This window comes from Oncorhynchus nerka, linkage group LG14 (genome assembly GCF_034236695.1).
Source record: "Oncorhynchus nerka isolate Pitt River linkage group LG14, Oner_Uvic_2.0, whole genome shotgun sequence".
Taxonomy (NCBI): Eukaryota; Metazoa; Chordata; class Actinopteri; order Salmoniformes; family Salmonidae; genus Oncorhynchus; species Oncorhynchus nerka.
Window position 1 is genome coordinate 42,816,182 of NC_088409.1, and position 17,054 is coordinate 42,833,235.

The following is a 17,054-nucleotide window of genomic DNA, read 5'->3' on the forward strand; positions in this document are numbered from 1 at the left end:
GGTTTTAATGACTCCAACCTAAGTGTATGTAAACGTCCGACTTCAACTGTACATACACTGGATAGGTGCAGTGAAATGTGTTGTTTTACAGTGTCAGCCATAGAAGTACGGCACCCCTGAAGCAAATGAGAGCTAAGAGCTTTGATCACATGCACATCGGCACATTTTTCACCTTGTCGGGTATTCAAACCAGCGACCTTTCGGTTACTTGCACAAAGCTCCAACTGCTAAGCTACCTGATGCCTAAGACATTGATGGGGATAGGAAGTGAATTATCTTGTCACTCCTGTGGAACCCCCCAGAGGCCTGAGAAACACAGGTCGAGCGTAGGTGTCCTGTCCATCTGACACCAAGCGAAGAGGTAAACATACTCATTTGCAACATCCCTAGAGAGTTAGGAAAACAAGCATTAGCTATGTGTTCCAGTTTATATTTGACATTGTATTGAATTAGTAGCAACACCATGTAGTTACTTTGTGCAGAAGGCATTGATTGTTTTATGTGTCACAAGCCTACAGTAAAGATATAAATGAGATCATAATGAATGAGGAGTTATGAAAGAAATGATGTAATACAATCTAAATTCTTCTCATTTTAAAAGTAATATAGGCTAAAGGAAATGATTAGATTTGGTAAGGGGCATTTATTTTAAGACTAATCATATATTGATTTAGTTGAATCAAGCAACAAGAAAAAAGCATGCTAAAGGGTCATTGAAGGGTCATCGCAGGATCAGGGTGTAAACAGTTTGACAGGCATCTCTCATGGCTTGAGTGTATCCACTGTATAAATAGCAGGTGTTTAGAGCAGGTGTAAGAACACTAACAGGATGTCCTGTCGGTGACATTGTGCCATTGAGAGCCATTAGGTGTCAACAGGGTCAAAGGTAAAAACACGTGGAGATGAGCATGTCAAACGACAACAACATTTAATTGTTTTCGTGTTCTGTTCAGTTTTTGAACAGAACTACACATTGATGTGATTTACAGAGAAGAGCTATACTTTATGCAGAAAAATAACATTGTGTACAAAAATACAACTTCACTGTACAAAACAAACACTGCACTTACAAAGCAAAGTAATGGAAAAGTTAGCAGACCCAAATCTTCCATAGGCAGGATGGCACTTTGAACAGAGACAGAAATCCAATACAGTAATCTTCTATCCTTGAATTGTACTTAGAAAACATGCAGGAATGCATTTCAGTTGAAAACTTGTATCTATTCATGTACAGTTTGACTGTCATTCTTGTGTAACAGATTTGAAGAATTTCATATAGTGTATGGATCTGATCTGAATATGTGATCTGAATATGGCCTTCCGTTCTGTTGATCTTTGGTAGTATATTATATTGAGGTATGGGTCAGTGGTTTAGGTGAAAACTGGATGAATGCTGTCAATATAATAAAAAGTCTATATAGATTTCTGAAATTAAAAATACAAAATACTGTTCAGGTTAACAATATCAGGTCATTCTTACGGTTAGTCTTATATGCATATCATGTGCAAGACCAAATAGCCTCTGCAGATATCTAGAGGGAGAATACATAACTTCTTCTCGTCTCTGAATAACCCAGTCATACAAATTGATTAGACTGATTCTCATGATTGATTCTTCAATTCCAGCTCAAGCATGTCAATAGTAATAGTCTTGACTGTGATGATTGTACAACATGGTGTACTCAATTATATTTGTTGAAAGGTTTTTCTATAATAATAGTTAGTGTATAAACCTTTGAGCAATCTTATATCTTAAAAATACCTCAGTACCTGGCCTTGAAAAACAGAACTCCCTGAACACAAAAGGTTGATTTCAGGTTTATATGATTTCATATATTGTGAGAGAAAGGCAGTAGTTGAACCCTGACAAAGTGTTTTACTTCTAAAATGACCAACACAGTACAATTCCACAGGTTCAAGAATACAGTAGATCTTGGTTATCCCATGCAACTCAAGATGTGCAACTGCACAATTAGAAGAAATTGTCTGGATATCCCGTGCAATATAGAAAAAGTGTATATGTCATGTGACGTGTGCATGCGTTTGTTACCCATTCATTTTCCTTAATTGGTCTATGATCCTTAATGGAAATAGTTTCTATGATCCAGCTGCAAGACATTTGAGCATTAAACCTGTCAAACATGTTTAGCGAGAAACCTAACAGAGCCTTTGAGATTCTTAAATCCATTCTCGGATGAAGTCAACATCGAAGCGCTGGTCAGTGCCCCGTTGAATTGTGAAGCAAATAACCTGAAACTTTACCTTAGACCAAAAGCTTATACCATATGTTGACTCAATATCATCACTGTCCTTATGCACCCTGAAAGATATGTTCACTTCATAAACAGTAATCCAAAGTCCATCATGCATTGGGGTGTTTAAATGCAAACACATTCAAAAATATTGATGCAGATCAAATCAATACCTTACCATACAAATGACTTTCAATGATTGACAGAAATGTGTCGCTTCCTTCAAAGGACTTGATCCACATGGCACGTTGCACAAGACCACTATAAAAATGACATTGAGAAAAACATGCCATCGTAACAGTATAAAGTTATAATCTGGAAAGGTAAACAACTGTTCCAGAAGGACAACGCCGCTGCGTTGGCATTGTGGAGTGGCACTGCATCATGAACCAAAGCCTCTGTCCTTGTAGTTCCTCACTCTAAATAAGAAAGGGGAGCACTGACATTTCCACGGCAGAAATAGCATGCACAGCTACAGTATGCTATTGAATGGAGCTAGGCTAACAAATTGGAATCCTAGCATCATAACCTAGTGACCCAAATGGAGCTAACAAATTAGCATTCTGGCATCAAACCTAGAGACTTCCATGGGTAAAAACGCTTGTTTCTCTGGAGAAGACGCCCGAAGGCTAAGTCTCTCACTCAGTCTTTGCTCTCGTTGCATGTTCGGCGGACCACAGAGGAGAAGAAGCTGTTGCCTTGTGGGGGACCCATCAACATCGGTGCCTGGTTCTTATGCACTATTTCAATCTGGTGTGGACAGAGAGTGAAGGAAACAGGATAGAGTTACATGGTGATATGATACTTGGTGAATGCTTTCATAACATGGAGCACATGGACCCACTGAACATACCTGTTCATTGTACAGCAAGGGAGGTCATGACCTGTGTAATAATGTAATCATGCCATTCCAATAAGCGACCACAGAGAAAAGCTTGATGCTTGAAGTCTATGAGTATTAGACGCTAGTAGTATTTCAGAAGAAGAAAAAGTTAAATTACCACAGATCAATGACATGGTAAATATCAACCCTCAAGGTACGCCCTGACCTGTACCTAGCTCATTATACTATAGCCCTCGTAGTACAAACAAAAATAATGAGCAAGGTAAATGGTATCATCAGCATTAAAGAAACCCTTTTTACTTCAAAGAGAAGCGTGCCGTTCATCGTTCATGAACTCTAACGCTGTAGTGGTCGCTATTGTGCGTGGGCTTGATGTCCAAATTATATTCAACGTGATTGAACTTAATGTTACTGGAGTATCATTTAATTGACAAATTAACCTTTCCATGAGAAATGAGGTCAAAAAAAAGGTCCAGCACAAAATAAGGACTTGAAAGAGAAGCTGGCCATGTTTGAAAGCTTAAATGGCTAAAAAGGTTTGTATTTTATGATAAAGAAATGTATTTGATTTTTCAAATAGATTAATTAAAGGGGAAACACAGCACAACAAAGCGGCTACCCTAGCGCTGATTTGGTAAATAGCTGAGGGATGGGGCTAGAGAACGTAATCAAACAAAGCTATCAATACGGGGACTAACCATCCATTAGATCAAAATGATAGTTTTAACCATGTTTTAAACCTACACAGTCAGTGTTTGTTTACAATTGAATGGTATACAAACAATGGAGTAAAACAAATATTATGGGGTTCTGATGGTGTACTGTCACACCCTGTCCTTGTGATGGTCTCCACTCCCCTCCAGGTGTAGCCCATCTCCCCATTATCCCCTGTGTATTTATACCTGTGTTCTCTGTTTGTCCGTTGCCGGTGTCTGGTTTGTTCAAGTCAACCAGCGTTTTTTGTTATCAGCTCCTGCTGTTCCCAGTCTCTCTTTTTCTCGCCCTCCTGGTTTTGACCCTTGCCTGTCCTGACTCTGAGCCTGCCCCTGAACCTGAGCCTGCCGACCTGTACCTTTACCCCACCTCTGGATTGTTGACCTCTGCCTACCCTGACCCTGAGCCTGCCGACCTGTACCTTTACCCTACCTCTGGATTGTTGACCTCTGCCTACCCTGACCCTGCCGACCTGTACCTTTACCCCACCTCTGGATTAATGACCTCTGCCTACCCTGACCCTGAGCTTGCCTACCGTCCGGTACCGTTGCCTCACCTCTGGATTGTTGACCTCTGCCTACCCTGACCCTGAGCTTGCCTACCGTCCGGTACCGTTGCCTCACCTCTGGTTTACTGACCCCTGCCTGCCTTGACCTGTCTATTGCCTGCCCCTGTTGGAATATTAAACCATTGTTAATTTGACGTGTCTGCATCTGGGTCTTACATTGATTCCTCATAGGGTACAACAGTTAAACTAAGATAATTAAGGAATTTATAAGTTATAGTTGTCAATAATCAATGGTTATATATATATTTTTTTAAATGCATGGCCCTTTAAAGGTTATGCCAGTGTACAATAGAGATGTAGTCATACATGATATAAGTGCAAATTAATGGGGTTAATTATCTTATGTATGCAAAACATGATTTGCATAACAGTTGTTGTTAATAATTAGTTGGATAACATCCCATTTTAATGAACATTTAACAGGTTGACTGATTCAAAATTCAGCATTGAGACGTCTGTAACTCACCATGGAAATCACCCAACACACAATTATACACTGCTCAAAAAAATAAAGGGAACACTAAAATAACACATCCTAGATCTGAATGAATGAAATATTCTTATTAAATACTTTTTTCTTTACATAGTTTAATGTGCTGACAACAAAATCACACAAAAATTATCAATGGAAATCAAATTTATCAACCCATGGAGGTCTGGATTTGGAGTCACACTCAAAATTAAAGTGGAAAACCACACTACAGGCTGATCCAACTTTGATGTAATGTCCTTAAAACAAGTGAGGCTCAGTAGTGTGTGTGGCCTCCACGTGCCTGTATGACCTCCCTACAACGCCTGGGCATGCTCCTGATGAGGTGGCGGATGGTCTCCTGAGGGATCTCCTCCCAGACCTGGACTAAAGCATCTGCCAACTCCTGGACAGTCTGTGGTGCAACGTGGCGTTGGTGGATGGAGCGAGACATGTCCCAGATTTGCTCAATTGGATTCAGGTCTGGGGAACAGGCGGGCCAGTCCATAGCATCAATGCCTTCCTCTTGCAGGAAATGCTGACACACTCCAGCCACATGAGGTCTAGCGTTGTCTTGCATTAGGAGGAACCCAGGGCCAACCGCACCAGCATATGGTCTCACAAGGGGTCTGAGGATCTCATCTCGGTACCTAGTGGCAGTCAGGCTACCTTTGGCGAGCACATGGAGGGCTGTGCGGCCGCCCAAAGAAATGCCACCCCACACCATCACTGACCCACCGTCAAACCGGTCATGCTGGAGGATGTTGCAGGCAGCAGAACGTTCTCCACGGCGTCTCCAGACTCTGTAACGTCCGTCACATGTGCTCAGTGTGAACCTGCTTTCATCTGTGAAGAACACAGGGCGCCAGTGGCGAATTTGCCAATCTTGGTGTCCTCTGGCAAATGCCAAACGTCCTGCACAGTGTTGGACTGTAAGCACAACCCCCACCTGTGGACGTCGGGCCCTCATACCACCCTCACGGAGTCTGTTTCTGACCGTTTGAGCAGACACATGCACATTTGTGGCCTGCTGGAGGTAATTTTGCAGGGCTCTGGCCGTGCTCCTCCTGCTCCTCCTTGCACAAAGGTGGAGGTAGTGGTCCTGGTGCTGGGTTGTTGCCCTCCTACGGCCTCCTCCACGTCTCCTGATGTACTGGCCTGTCTCCTGGTAGCGCCTCCGTGCTCTGGACACTACGCTGACAGACACAGCAAACCTTATTTCCACAGCTCGCATTGATGTGCCATCCTGGATGAGCTGCACTACCTGAGCCACTTGTGTGGGTTGTAGACTCCGTCTCATGCTACCACTAGAGTGAAAGCACCGCCAGCATTCAAAAGTGATCAAAACATCAGCCAGGAAGCATAGGAACTACGAAGTGGTCTGTGGTCCCCACCTGCAGAACCACTCCTTTATTGGGGGGGTCTTGCTAATTGCCTATCATTTCCACCTGTTGTCTATTCCATTTGCACAACAGCATGTGAAATTTATTGTCAATCAGTGTTGCTTCCTAAGTGGACAGTTTGATTTCACAGAAGTGTGATTGACTTGGAGTTACATTGTGTTGTTTAAGTGTTCCCTTTACTTTTTTGAGCAGTGTATATTGTCAGAGCCTAACTTTGATTTGTGGAGTTTTGCCAACAGACACAAGTGCACTTATAAACTACTTGTTTTGTCATGCACTAGATTCTCCCATAACGACTGAACGATCTGTATGTAAATTCTGGCTCCACTTCATCTGTGATGCTGCTGTCAGAGGAGTCACATTGTAATTAAAAGCAAACACTGGTTTAAATCAGCACAAGTTGAGCCATTTCATTTTGAAAAGCGAACAAAATGTAAAACAAAACAAACACTTGTACTTGTGGGGAGTAGATTGAGGGACCAGGTGAACACATTAAAATAAAGCTTTGTGTTATTACATATCAGTTAGGATAAATTACAAATATTTAAAACAACGCAGCTTCATTCTCGAGAACTTCTGCCGGGGTACTTTAAAGCATTAATATCTTATGTGGGAGCATAGAGACACCTAGATGATGAACTTTCCATATGAACCACCTGTGTGTAGCACATTGTACTGTACAGTACATGCATTCATAATACCACAATGCACGGAACATTGACATGACTTACAGTACAGGGAGTCTGCATCCATGGCTCCCCATCAATCTGCATGGGGAGGGCTTTGGTGGTCCTGACAACCACAAACAAAAATCCATCTTAAAACATGATTCTTGACTTCTGTTATGTCATCCATCTAGATTGTTTCTATGTTCTTAGACGGTAAACAGTATTCAAAAAAGGTAGAATGTTGAATGGAAGGGTTAAAAGAAGGTGACTGTGGTCAGACCATGATCAGTGGTAGTGGTCAAGGGGTACCGACCTGATGGTGACCGAGGAGCACTGGGCCAGGCGTCTTCCTGCGCTCCTCAGGCCGATGTGGATCTGTCCCATCTCCATGGCTCCCTCCAGACCCACCACCTCCAACAGCTGGTCTGACGGGTCTACAGACACGGAGACATAAACACAGCCACACATAGAGCTCAGACCATCTCTCGACCATCCTGTTGAGCTGAGCAATAAGGTTTGAATGGATCCTAAATCAAGCCATTGGTTAACTCGGGAATCCACGCACCTTGAGTAAGAAAAAGAAGAAGAAGGAGGAGGAGAAGAAAGATGGTGAGAACAGGAGGGATAAAAGAGGCGAAAAAGAGGTGTGCTTCATTTTCAAGGTGCACAGTTTGCCTTCCGTTCTCCAAAGCCTGAATATTCACTGTTGAAAGGAAAAAAAATAAGCAACAAGAACAACAACCAGCAGCCATAAACAAAACACCTATTAATTAGATTGCGCCGGCAATGCAAAGCAATCTTGTCTTCCTATAATTATTAATTTATTTTCTGTTTTGAAGTTATGAGCATTGATTTTGCCCCTGCTGGAAGCCCAGTGTCGCGCTGAGCCCATCTGTTTCAGCGGGCCTGTTACTCCTCCTACTCTCAGACTACTCGTCCCTCCGCAAATTATGCCCTGTTGGGAGTGCAGAGAGACACTAATTGAAACTAAGACCCATTTTAGGGACTTGGTGGGTATGGTAGAACAAACTAGCATGCTGTCATTGATCGTGCTGCTGTATGGTGCTGTTGCTAATGCTAGGTTGCTGCTGCTAGGGCCAGGCTGATGTTCAGGGCTTCTAAGATGTTCGAGTGATGCCTTAGACACAGTATATAAATCAACCATATTTGTATTTCTATGGATGTTACTGTTGAGGGGTAGTGTCCAGCTGTCACTATAGCAACAGGCTGGGTCGGCACCCTCTGTGTTAAATTGTGAATGGAAAGCTTGCCGTGGCATGAGAGCTAAAAAGAGAGTTTGTGTGCGTTCGCACATGCGTGCTGGTGTGTGAATACCTGTGTGTTCACACCTGTGTGTGTATGTGTGTGTTTATGCCTGTGTGTGTGTGTGTGTGTATGCATGTACGTGTGTATGAGTCCGTGCCTGTGTGTGTGTGTACACAATGTGCTAGCCCCCTGACACTGGGCCCTCCCTCCCAACATGCCTTCTCACGTTAGCGCTGCTGGCTCTCACAGCCCCTGGCTGACATGTATGATGGACAGCATCACCACGGCGACAGATAAACTTGTGGAGCTTCCTGGTTGCCCGGGGCTACACACAGGTCATATTGTATACCCCAGAGTGCTTACTGTGGGCAAGGCCAGGAGTGTGCTCTGCTCTCAGTAACCAAGGTCAGGGCAGGGAGATCATCAATGGACATAAGGCTTCATGAATTTGCCTATTTTTGAAAAGAACAAACGATTGGTATATGATTATCATAAACAGTGGTGGTTGTATTAGTGAGGCTACTTCAGTTGTTTAAGTATAAGCCGTTGGGGGAGGGGTGGGAGACTAGGCTAACGTTTGGAATTATTTTAAGATGGTCATACCATGGATTATTTAGCTATTTGATATAGAACTGTAACCCCAAAAAATAAAGTAAAATTATTTGAGAAAACATTGAATATGGCCTTTACTACTATAGCCCATAGAAATGCATTGAATAACACATTCATGAATGGCAAAATAGACAGTCAAAAATATTAAACAATGTATTTTTTGGGGCACAAAACTACCTCCATACTTCCATTCGTTTGTACTTCAGACGAGTCCTGTGACACTTGTGGGGTTCGTAGAGCAAAATGTAGAACATTGCGCTCGCGAGAGTCTCCCTTTTCCATAGTGGTGTAATATTAGTTTTGTAGGCCAAACTGTTCAGGACGCTACAAACGTTTTCTTGAGACGACCGATTTTCGGCATGTCTCCTGGTCTGACAAACACTGCTGTAGCTCTGCCACCTTCCAAGGCCGACACATGCGAATGAGGCGGATTGAGACGCAACCCATACAAAAAAAAAACACGGTTATCTCTAACTTAAACTGACCGATTTTGATGGGTATTTTTTGATGAATGTTTCTTAGATTGAGGCACGAGTGAGTCAATAGACCCTTAAGGATGAATGAATGCGTGTCTAATACTAGCTGACTGTTACAACCAGTGCAGTGCCTGTTTAATAATAGTGATGGATGCATAACCACAGCCTGGTCTGAAGTCTATAGTCATGGAAGAAAGAACAGACTCCTGTTTTCCCAGATTTGAAAAGAAAATCATGTGAGCTCAGAAGCACTGGTTACACTTGTCAGATGAGAGAGACCGATTAAAGATTTATTTAAAAACAATTTTTTAAAAGAAGAACACTAGTGACACCAGCACTTCCGGACAGGTTTCTCTAACTCAAAGCCATGTAAATATATGGCTGTGCTCTCACTTATCTACTACATTCTGGCTAAGTGTTATTGGTTGAGAGTTGGTCATAGCGGAGATGTTTTGTAACATATCATCAAGCGCTGTACTCTGAGAGAAGACCCACATTCACTCATCATGCAGTGTTTAAAAAGGGGTAAAAGGTGGAGGGTGAAGTAGAAACATAGATCTCGCAAAAATAAAAACTTGTTAGTGTTGAGCGATTAGGGATTTTTATAGGTCGGTTTGGTTTCGGTTCGATTAGTAAAAAATAATTGGTTTAGATTGCATTTACATTCAAATGATTTTAGATCTTTTTAATAGAAATTCCAAAGCCAAAAAGAGTAATCATTCAATCGCCAAAATATGGAAAATATTCCATTGTCTCGGTCAGGTCCACACTGGGTAGACATCAATAGAAACATAGAAATTTACTATGAAATAATACAATATTTCAGTTGTGTATATTACATTTTCATTCCTTAAAGTCATCATCTCATCACTGCTTTGGCAGTAGAAGCCATACTGTACTGTCTGTAGTCATCCTATTTAGCTAGGCTAGCCTGCCTAAATATGCTGCGAAGCTGTCTGAAGAAACCATTTTACTAGTTCTTCAAGGTAGATAAGGCATACTTTCACAAACTGTCTCTATCTCTCTCACTCGTAGTAGTGTTGTGTACATTCCTCTCTCATGTGGTCAATGCGGTCTCTGTGTATCTAACCTAATGTAGCAGGCATAAAGTGTATCCATCTCTGTCTGAGCCAGAAAGAACAGGTGCAATAGATCATGGCCATTGTAGTTAATTACCACGTTTCTGCAATGAACTAGGTTAAATATTTGCTTAATGAAAACTACAACTCCCTTCAGCCCAGCATCCCACATAGTTCTTGACTTGATTTCTCTCATGAATAATTTGATTTTGCTCTAGGAAAACGGCACATTGGTCTCACAAAAAAACAGAACTAAATGGAATTCATGTAATTGAACTGATTAGTTGTTTAATAACTGGGGTGATAAAAATACATTTGGTTAATCGCTTAGCACTACAACTTGTCTTTTTCATACATCAACACCCCTTATTGTAGATAAATGGAAAATACAGTCATACAAATAATACAAATTTAGTTTTACACTCATAGTGTTCAAAACAATCTGTTTTAAAAGAGGGGACCAAATAAAGACCAAATCATTCCTGTTCGCACATCAACATCACTTATTTCAGATAGAAGACAAGACCGAGTCACAGAGATGTTACAGTGGCTTACGCACACAGCCAAGTCCTATATTAGGCAGCCCACGCCTCATAATCGAGTTGTCACAGTGCAAGATTAGTCCCAGCATCCTTGTCATTGTCAAATACCTGTCCATGGCAGTCTCTACTCCACTGACAATATGCAGGGTGACAGAGAGGGAGTGGGTGAACGACGTTGAGACCACCTTTAGAATCTTCATGGTACATGTCTCAGGGCATCAGTCCCCCCGTCCCCCCCATCCCTCCCCCCGTCCCCGTTCTAAATAATTCACCCCTAGCCATTCCCTTCCACCTGAGGGGCTTGTCTCCTGGCGTCAACAGCGGGACGACTTAACAGTTCCAGAAAGGTCAGTCGTTTTTTCCCAGTTTGATCTGCACTTCGCACTCCGTGCTCTGGGTACGTGTACAGCCCCCAGCCCCCATTGCCCCCAGCCCCACGGCCCCCCAGGCTAATGCACTCTGTGTTTACGGGCCCCTCTAATACGCCATTCTCTGATCTGACAAGTTGGGCCTCTCATCTTGAGCACACCTTCAGCAAGGGCAACCAGCACTCACTCACTGGCCACTAAGTGCCTTTTCAGGTTCAGGCTAAGGGTTAGGATAAAACAAAAAAAATCCGTTGCACCAAATCGAATGATTTTTGGGTGAATTAATGGAAGGGAGGGACTACTGTAGTGTATCAACAGTGTGTGAATTGATCATCTCCGACCACCACTACCATCTTAACCCCCCTTGCCAAAGCTGACATTTCTTGGGCTCTGTCCATTGCCTTTCTCCCAGTCTATAAGAGTAGAACTCAGTGAAATGGATGATGCCCTAGGTTATTAGAAAGAACATGCATGATCCAAATGGGTTCATCCATCAGTGCTTGACTCGTATTGACTGAAATTAAAGAGCAGGTGGAATCTCCTCGATACTCCACTGTGCGAAGCACACTGGCAGATAATGGGAGCACACTGGCAGATAATGGGAGCACACTGGCAGATAATGGGAGCACACTGGCAGATAATGGGAGCACACTGGCAGATAATGGGAGCACACTGGCAGATAATGGGAGCACACTGGCAGATAATGGGAGCACACTGGCAGATAATGGAAGCACACTGGCAGATAATGGATTTGGTATGTAGTCAATGGGTTGCCTATTATACAGTGCCGTGTACATCGCAGTGTTACTAATTCATGAAAACATCCTTGGTATGATTGTACATTTGACTGTGAGAAATTGTCACATGCCCAGTCATGTATGATTTGACTTTCACTATACACAGTATGAATCTGATTTGGTTGATCAATTTGTAAGTCGCTCTGGATAAGAGCGTCTGCTAAATGACTTAAATGTAAATGTAAATCTATGATCTAATCAAGCCTCGACATAATACACCAGCAAAACACTACCACATACCACAGATGTAGAATCTTAATTTGATCACTCTTTTGTTGCTGAGAATCTTCCTGCGGTGCAGGGAAGGCAGATTAGTTTCGTGATTAACATAAATTCACTGAAAACCCGCACTAAAACACGATTGTGTTAACAGTATTGCACTTTTCATGTGGCCTACTTTTGTCCAGCTAATAGCCTAACCACCAATCAAGCAACTACTAAACGTTTAAATCCTGTTGCTATTATTTTGCTACAACAATGCTGGTCAAATTAAGATCATATATCTGTACAATGCCCTTGTAATAAAATACTGTACACCTAATACAAACACCTTGATTACAGCTACAGTGTCATTGTGTAAAATGGTACGTAGCATCATCTGGACATGTGTGCAACAAAAGTTTAACATTCACCATTTCTGTCAAGCGGTCTACGCATACAACTTGATGATATTGTTTGATAAATCCAAAGCATGCACCTCACAGAACTCACTGCAACTGCCTCTGCAATGGGATGCTGCAAAGCAAACGCAGCGTTCCGTTGAAGACAATTTACCAGTTTACCTGCTGACCTTAAACTCCTCCTAAACAATCATCTGTGTTAATTCATAGATCCTCATTGATGAGCTCCCATCTGACATATTTCTGTGTTCAGGACCCATAAAGGCAGCAGAATTGACACTGAGCTCCCTCAGTCTGCTCCTATTAAGCTGGGTTGTCCACTTCTGCCTACACAAGCCATTACCAGTCAAGTCACAGTGCGAAACAGTGACATTAAACCGCACCCCTTCATCCCAAACCAAATCTAAGCACTGTGATTCAACTTGTCATTGGTGAAATATTCATACCAGCGGCCAGGGAAAACTTTGTCCCAAAGTTTGTCTCTGATCTGTCTAATGTGAGCTTGGACAAGGTCTTGCCTCTTAGTGTCACAGGTTATTAAGAGAAAGGGTCTTCTATGCTAAAACATCTACACACAAAATGGCAGCCAATCAGCCATTGGGTTGTAGCATTTCAAGCCTGGTGTTATCCTGTGTACGTTTGGTTGTAGTACTGATCTGTAAGAGGCATACCTGAATATGAGCAAGCCTTTGACATTTTAAAAGACCTTAAAGGACCTATGTAAAATACCCCATGTAAAATAAATGTGGCAATGTGAACAATGTTTCCTCAAAGTTGGAATTGCAATAAATACATTTCAAATTCACCAGTATCCATCATTACGATAGCTACCTTGGACAGCAAATTGAAGCTCTTTGGGGTCCAGCACTGTTGTCCTCTTATCCTGGGTCTTCTTCCCTCCCCGGCGGTTGCCCCGCCTTTTCCTGCTCTCACCCCACAGGTTGGAGCCGCCATGCATGCTGGGAATGTTTAAAATTGCGATGCCTTCCAAAGAGATGCTGTCTAGGTCCAGAGTGATGCCGTCGCACTTTACAAAGGACAAGGGTCAGGAAAGAAAGTGAGAGAGAGGGAAGAGGGAGGGAGCAAGAGAGAGAGAGAGAGCGAGAGAGGGATTACATCAAATCAATAATCAAAATGTTCCTCTTGAAACATTTGTGTAGCAATTAAATAACATTAAGTAGATCATGCTAATTATGCATGAGCCAGAGCTTCTCAGTTAGGTGTTATCAAAACTTGACCATGCTCATCTGGCAGGCTTCACTGCTGAGTGATAATTAACAGTTTATGTCGAAGCCATTTGATCTTTGACAAGCTGGAAATGTCCACCAGAAGGGGACCTGCCACCAGCCATGACTCCTAACAACCTTATACCAGTACGGCATCTATATTAGGAATTCCCTCAGTTGCCAGCTGTATAATAACAGGCCACTTCTCTGTCCTCTCTCAGTGGAGTTTAAATACATGGCCTGTAATTCCACACCGAACCTGCTCCCCTTCAGTACCATACTAAGTAGCCATCCACGGCTAATTAATGAAGACCTCTACCACCGCTGATGGCTCTGAGGAGGGGGAGATGGATCGGCTAGACACCACCTTCATTATCCCTCAATATCACACACAGCAGGACCGTGCCGGGATAATTACCTGTGTGTTGGGCTGAGGATCCGTTAGGGGAGTGGGAGGGGTAGAGGGGAGGCCTCCCTCCCTCCTCAACACTTCGACTGAAATTGGTACAAATGGAAGGCTATTTGTGGATCAGGAGGTGGCTGGTGCTCAGTGTCTTAAAATGGTGTGCACTAGATTAGAGGCATTATTCTCTCTCCCCGGGAGATTGTACCAAGGTGTTATACTTTTTGCTTCTTGTTTGCCACTGCATTGTGTCTGCTTTCAAAAGACTTCATTTTGCATGTTAACAGTAGGTGTTCTTGTTGCAGAGAACAGTACAAGTGAGAGTAGTTTATGTTGAATTATTGCTTATTCATTACACAGTAGTGCAATCAAATGGTGACAAGTCATAGCATTAAATAGCATAAAAATACTTAGTCCCAATCTCCCAAAATTGAAAGCAGGCAGTTGTACTTACCTCAACCTCAAGAAAGTCGTGGAGCTTCTTGCATGTGGCCGAGAAGGTCTCAGAAGTGCCAAACTCAAAGTACCACAGCTTATTCTTTGTTCTGAAAAACAAGACAACAAGAAGTGTAAGGGGACTAGGAGGAAACAAAAATCTCTCTCTCCCCACATCAAAATCTCTCTTCCACAGTCAGCAATACAAAAAGGGGATGAAGCGATTTCTCTCTCTCTCACATTCCTCTCTTTTAGTTCGTCTGGGTTTTATGGAATAGCTCTCTATCTATAATTGCTTTAATTCATGTAAATGTTTTATTTATATGTATTTATTTCAGACTTTTCAGAATTGACTTGGAAGTATTCTTCATTGTTTATCAACATTTTTTAAAATAATAATACAACAAGTTTTATTGTCACATACACCCAAGAGGTGCAGTGAAATGTGTTGTTTTACAGGGTCAGCCATAGTAGTACGGCACCCATGGAGCAAATTAGGGTTAAAGGCCTTGCTCAAGGGCACATCGACAGATTTTTCACCTTGTTGGCTTGGGTATTCAAACCAGCAACCTTTCGGTTACTGGCCCAACACTAAAACCGCTAGGCTACCTGCTGCCCTATAACCCGCTACAGTGAATACCATCCACTATTGTCTGAGAATTTAAAATACATTTGATATTGGATTTAAAACATATTCACAAAATCCAATCTCCGAAAACATACGTCATTCATTAATCATAATGTCTCACACACGTAGAAGCCAAAAGACTAACGTAAAGCCGAATAACCACTAGAGTATGTGGGGTGTGTACTTAGCATTAAAACACAGCAAGGGGTGAGAGGGGGTAATCTAACTGGCCCTTCATTTAACTGAGGACTGGGGTGCTGCTCCCCTGGTTTCCTAGGGGCACATGATCCCAGAGCTAAGCCTGATGATCAATGACCCTGCTAGTTAGAGTCACCATCTGTTGTTATAACAGTGTGATACTCTGTATAGAGCCTATATGCTTTTACTTTACTGAGCCGGATTGTATTTATTAAGCGTCTCAGAGCAGGAATGCAGATTTAGGATCAGGTCCCCGCTGTCCATTCATTGCAATCTAAAAAGGTCAAACTGATCCTAGACCAACACTCCTACCCCGAGATGCTTTCTGAAACCTGTCCCAGGCGTTAATCTGAAGATTGGTGCAGAACGTAGGCTACACCTTAAGACAGAGCAAGCTTTGAAACAAAGCAAATGAAAACTCTGAAATACTCCACGTGGACCGATGAGTGAGAATTAATAACTGTAGGCCTAATACCCAAAGGGAAACTATTATACAGAACAATGAACAAAAATATCTATGAAGACAGGATTTCTTCTAGACTCTCCTGGTTTAAAAGGCCTACAAGGTGAATCAATATTACTAAACGCTCTGGTAGCCACAGTTTGGCCAGCAAAGATGACTTGTCTCAACCTATTGCACTCTGCCCATAGAGTTGGTGAGCCTTGAAAGAGTCATAATAACTCACAGCCCTTTGAGCATGAATTAAGTGGGAGAAAGAAGATATCTATCAACATGTGTTAAGAAAGATGTTCAAACATCTTTCGCTTGGTAAAAACAGATGGAGCAGTCTCTGAATGAGGAATATTAGCTAATCTTTGTAGATTATGTACTGTACATGTAATACACATTGGAGTTCAGTTTAATAAGTGAAGTTAATGAGGCATTAATCAACCTCAGGAGGCTGAAGAAATTTGTCTTGTCACCTAAAAACCTCACAAACTTTTACAGATACACAACTGAGAGCATCCTGTCAGGCTGTATCACCGCCTGGTACGGCAACTGTGCCACCCACAACCGCAGGGCTCTCCAGAGGGTGGTGCGGTCTGCACAACACATCACCGAGGGCAAACTACCTACCCTCCACCTACAGCACCCGATGTCACAGGAAGGACAAAAAGATCATCAAGGACAACAACCACCCGAGCCACTGCCTGTTCCCCTGCTACCATCCAGAAGGCAAGGTCAGTACAGTTGCATCAAAGCTGGGACCGAGAGACTGAAAAGCAGCTTCTATCTCAAGGCCATCATACTGTTAAACAGCCATCACTACCGCAGAGAGGCTGCTGCCTACATACAGACTTGAAATCATTGGCCACTTTAATAAATGCAACACTATTCACTTTAATCATGTTTATACATCTTGTATTACTCATTTCATATGTATATACTGTATTCTATACTATCTATTGCATCTTGGCCTATACAGCTCTGCCATTTCTCATCCATATATTTATATTTATATATTCTTATTCCATTCCATATTCC

At 42.4% G+C, this 17,054-nt stretch overlaps 1 protein-coding gene across 1 annotated transcript in view; it reads right to left on the reverse strand.

Moving 5' to 3' along the window:
* Nucleotides 1–923: 923 nt before the first annotated feature.
* Nucleotides 924–17,054, reverse strand: part of LOC115141139 (diacylglycerol kinase beta-like) — a 45,841-nt gene continuing 29,710 nt past the window's right edge. Inside the window, exons 19-23 of the mRNA XM_065027123.1 lie at nt 14,762–14,852; nt 13,510–13,705; nt 7,232–7,352; nt 6,982–7,042; nt 924–3,002 (exon numbers count right to left, since the gene is read on the reverse strand). Coding sequence (XP_064883195.1) covers nt 2,895–3,002; nt 6,982–7,042; nt 7,232–7,352; nt 13,510–13,705; nt 14,762–14,852 — 577 coding nt within the window. The 3' untranslated portion in view covers nt 924–2,894. The remainder of the gene's footprint in view (nt 3,003–6,981; nt 7,043–7,231; nt 7,353–13,509; nt 13,706–14,761; nt 14,853–17,054) is intronic.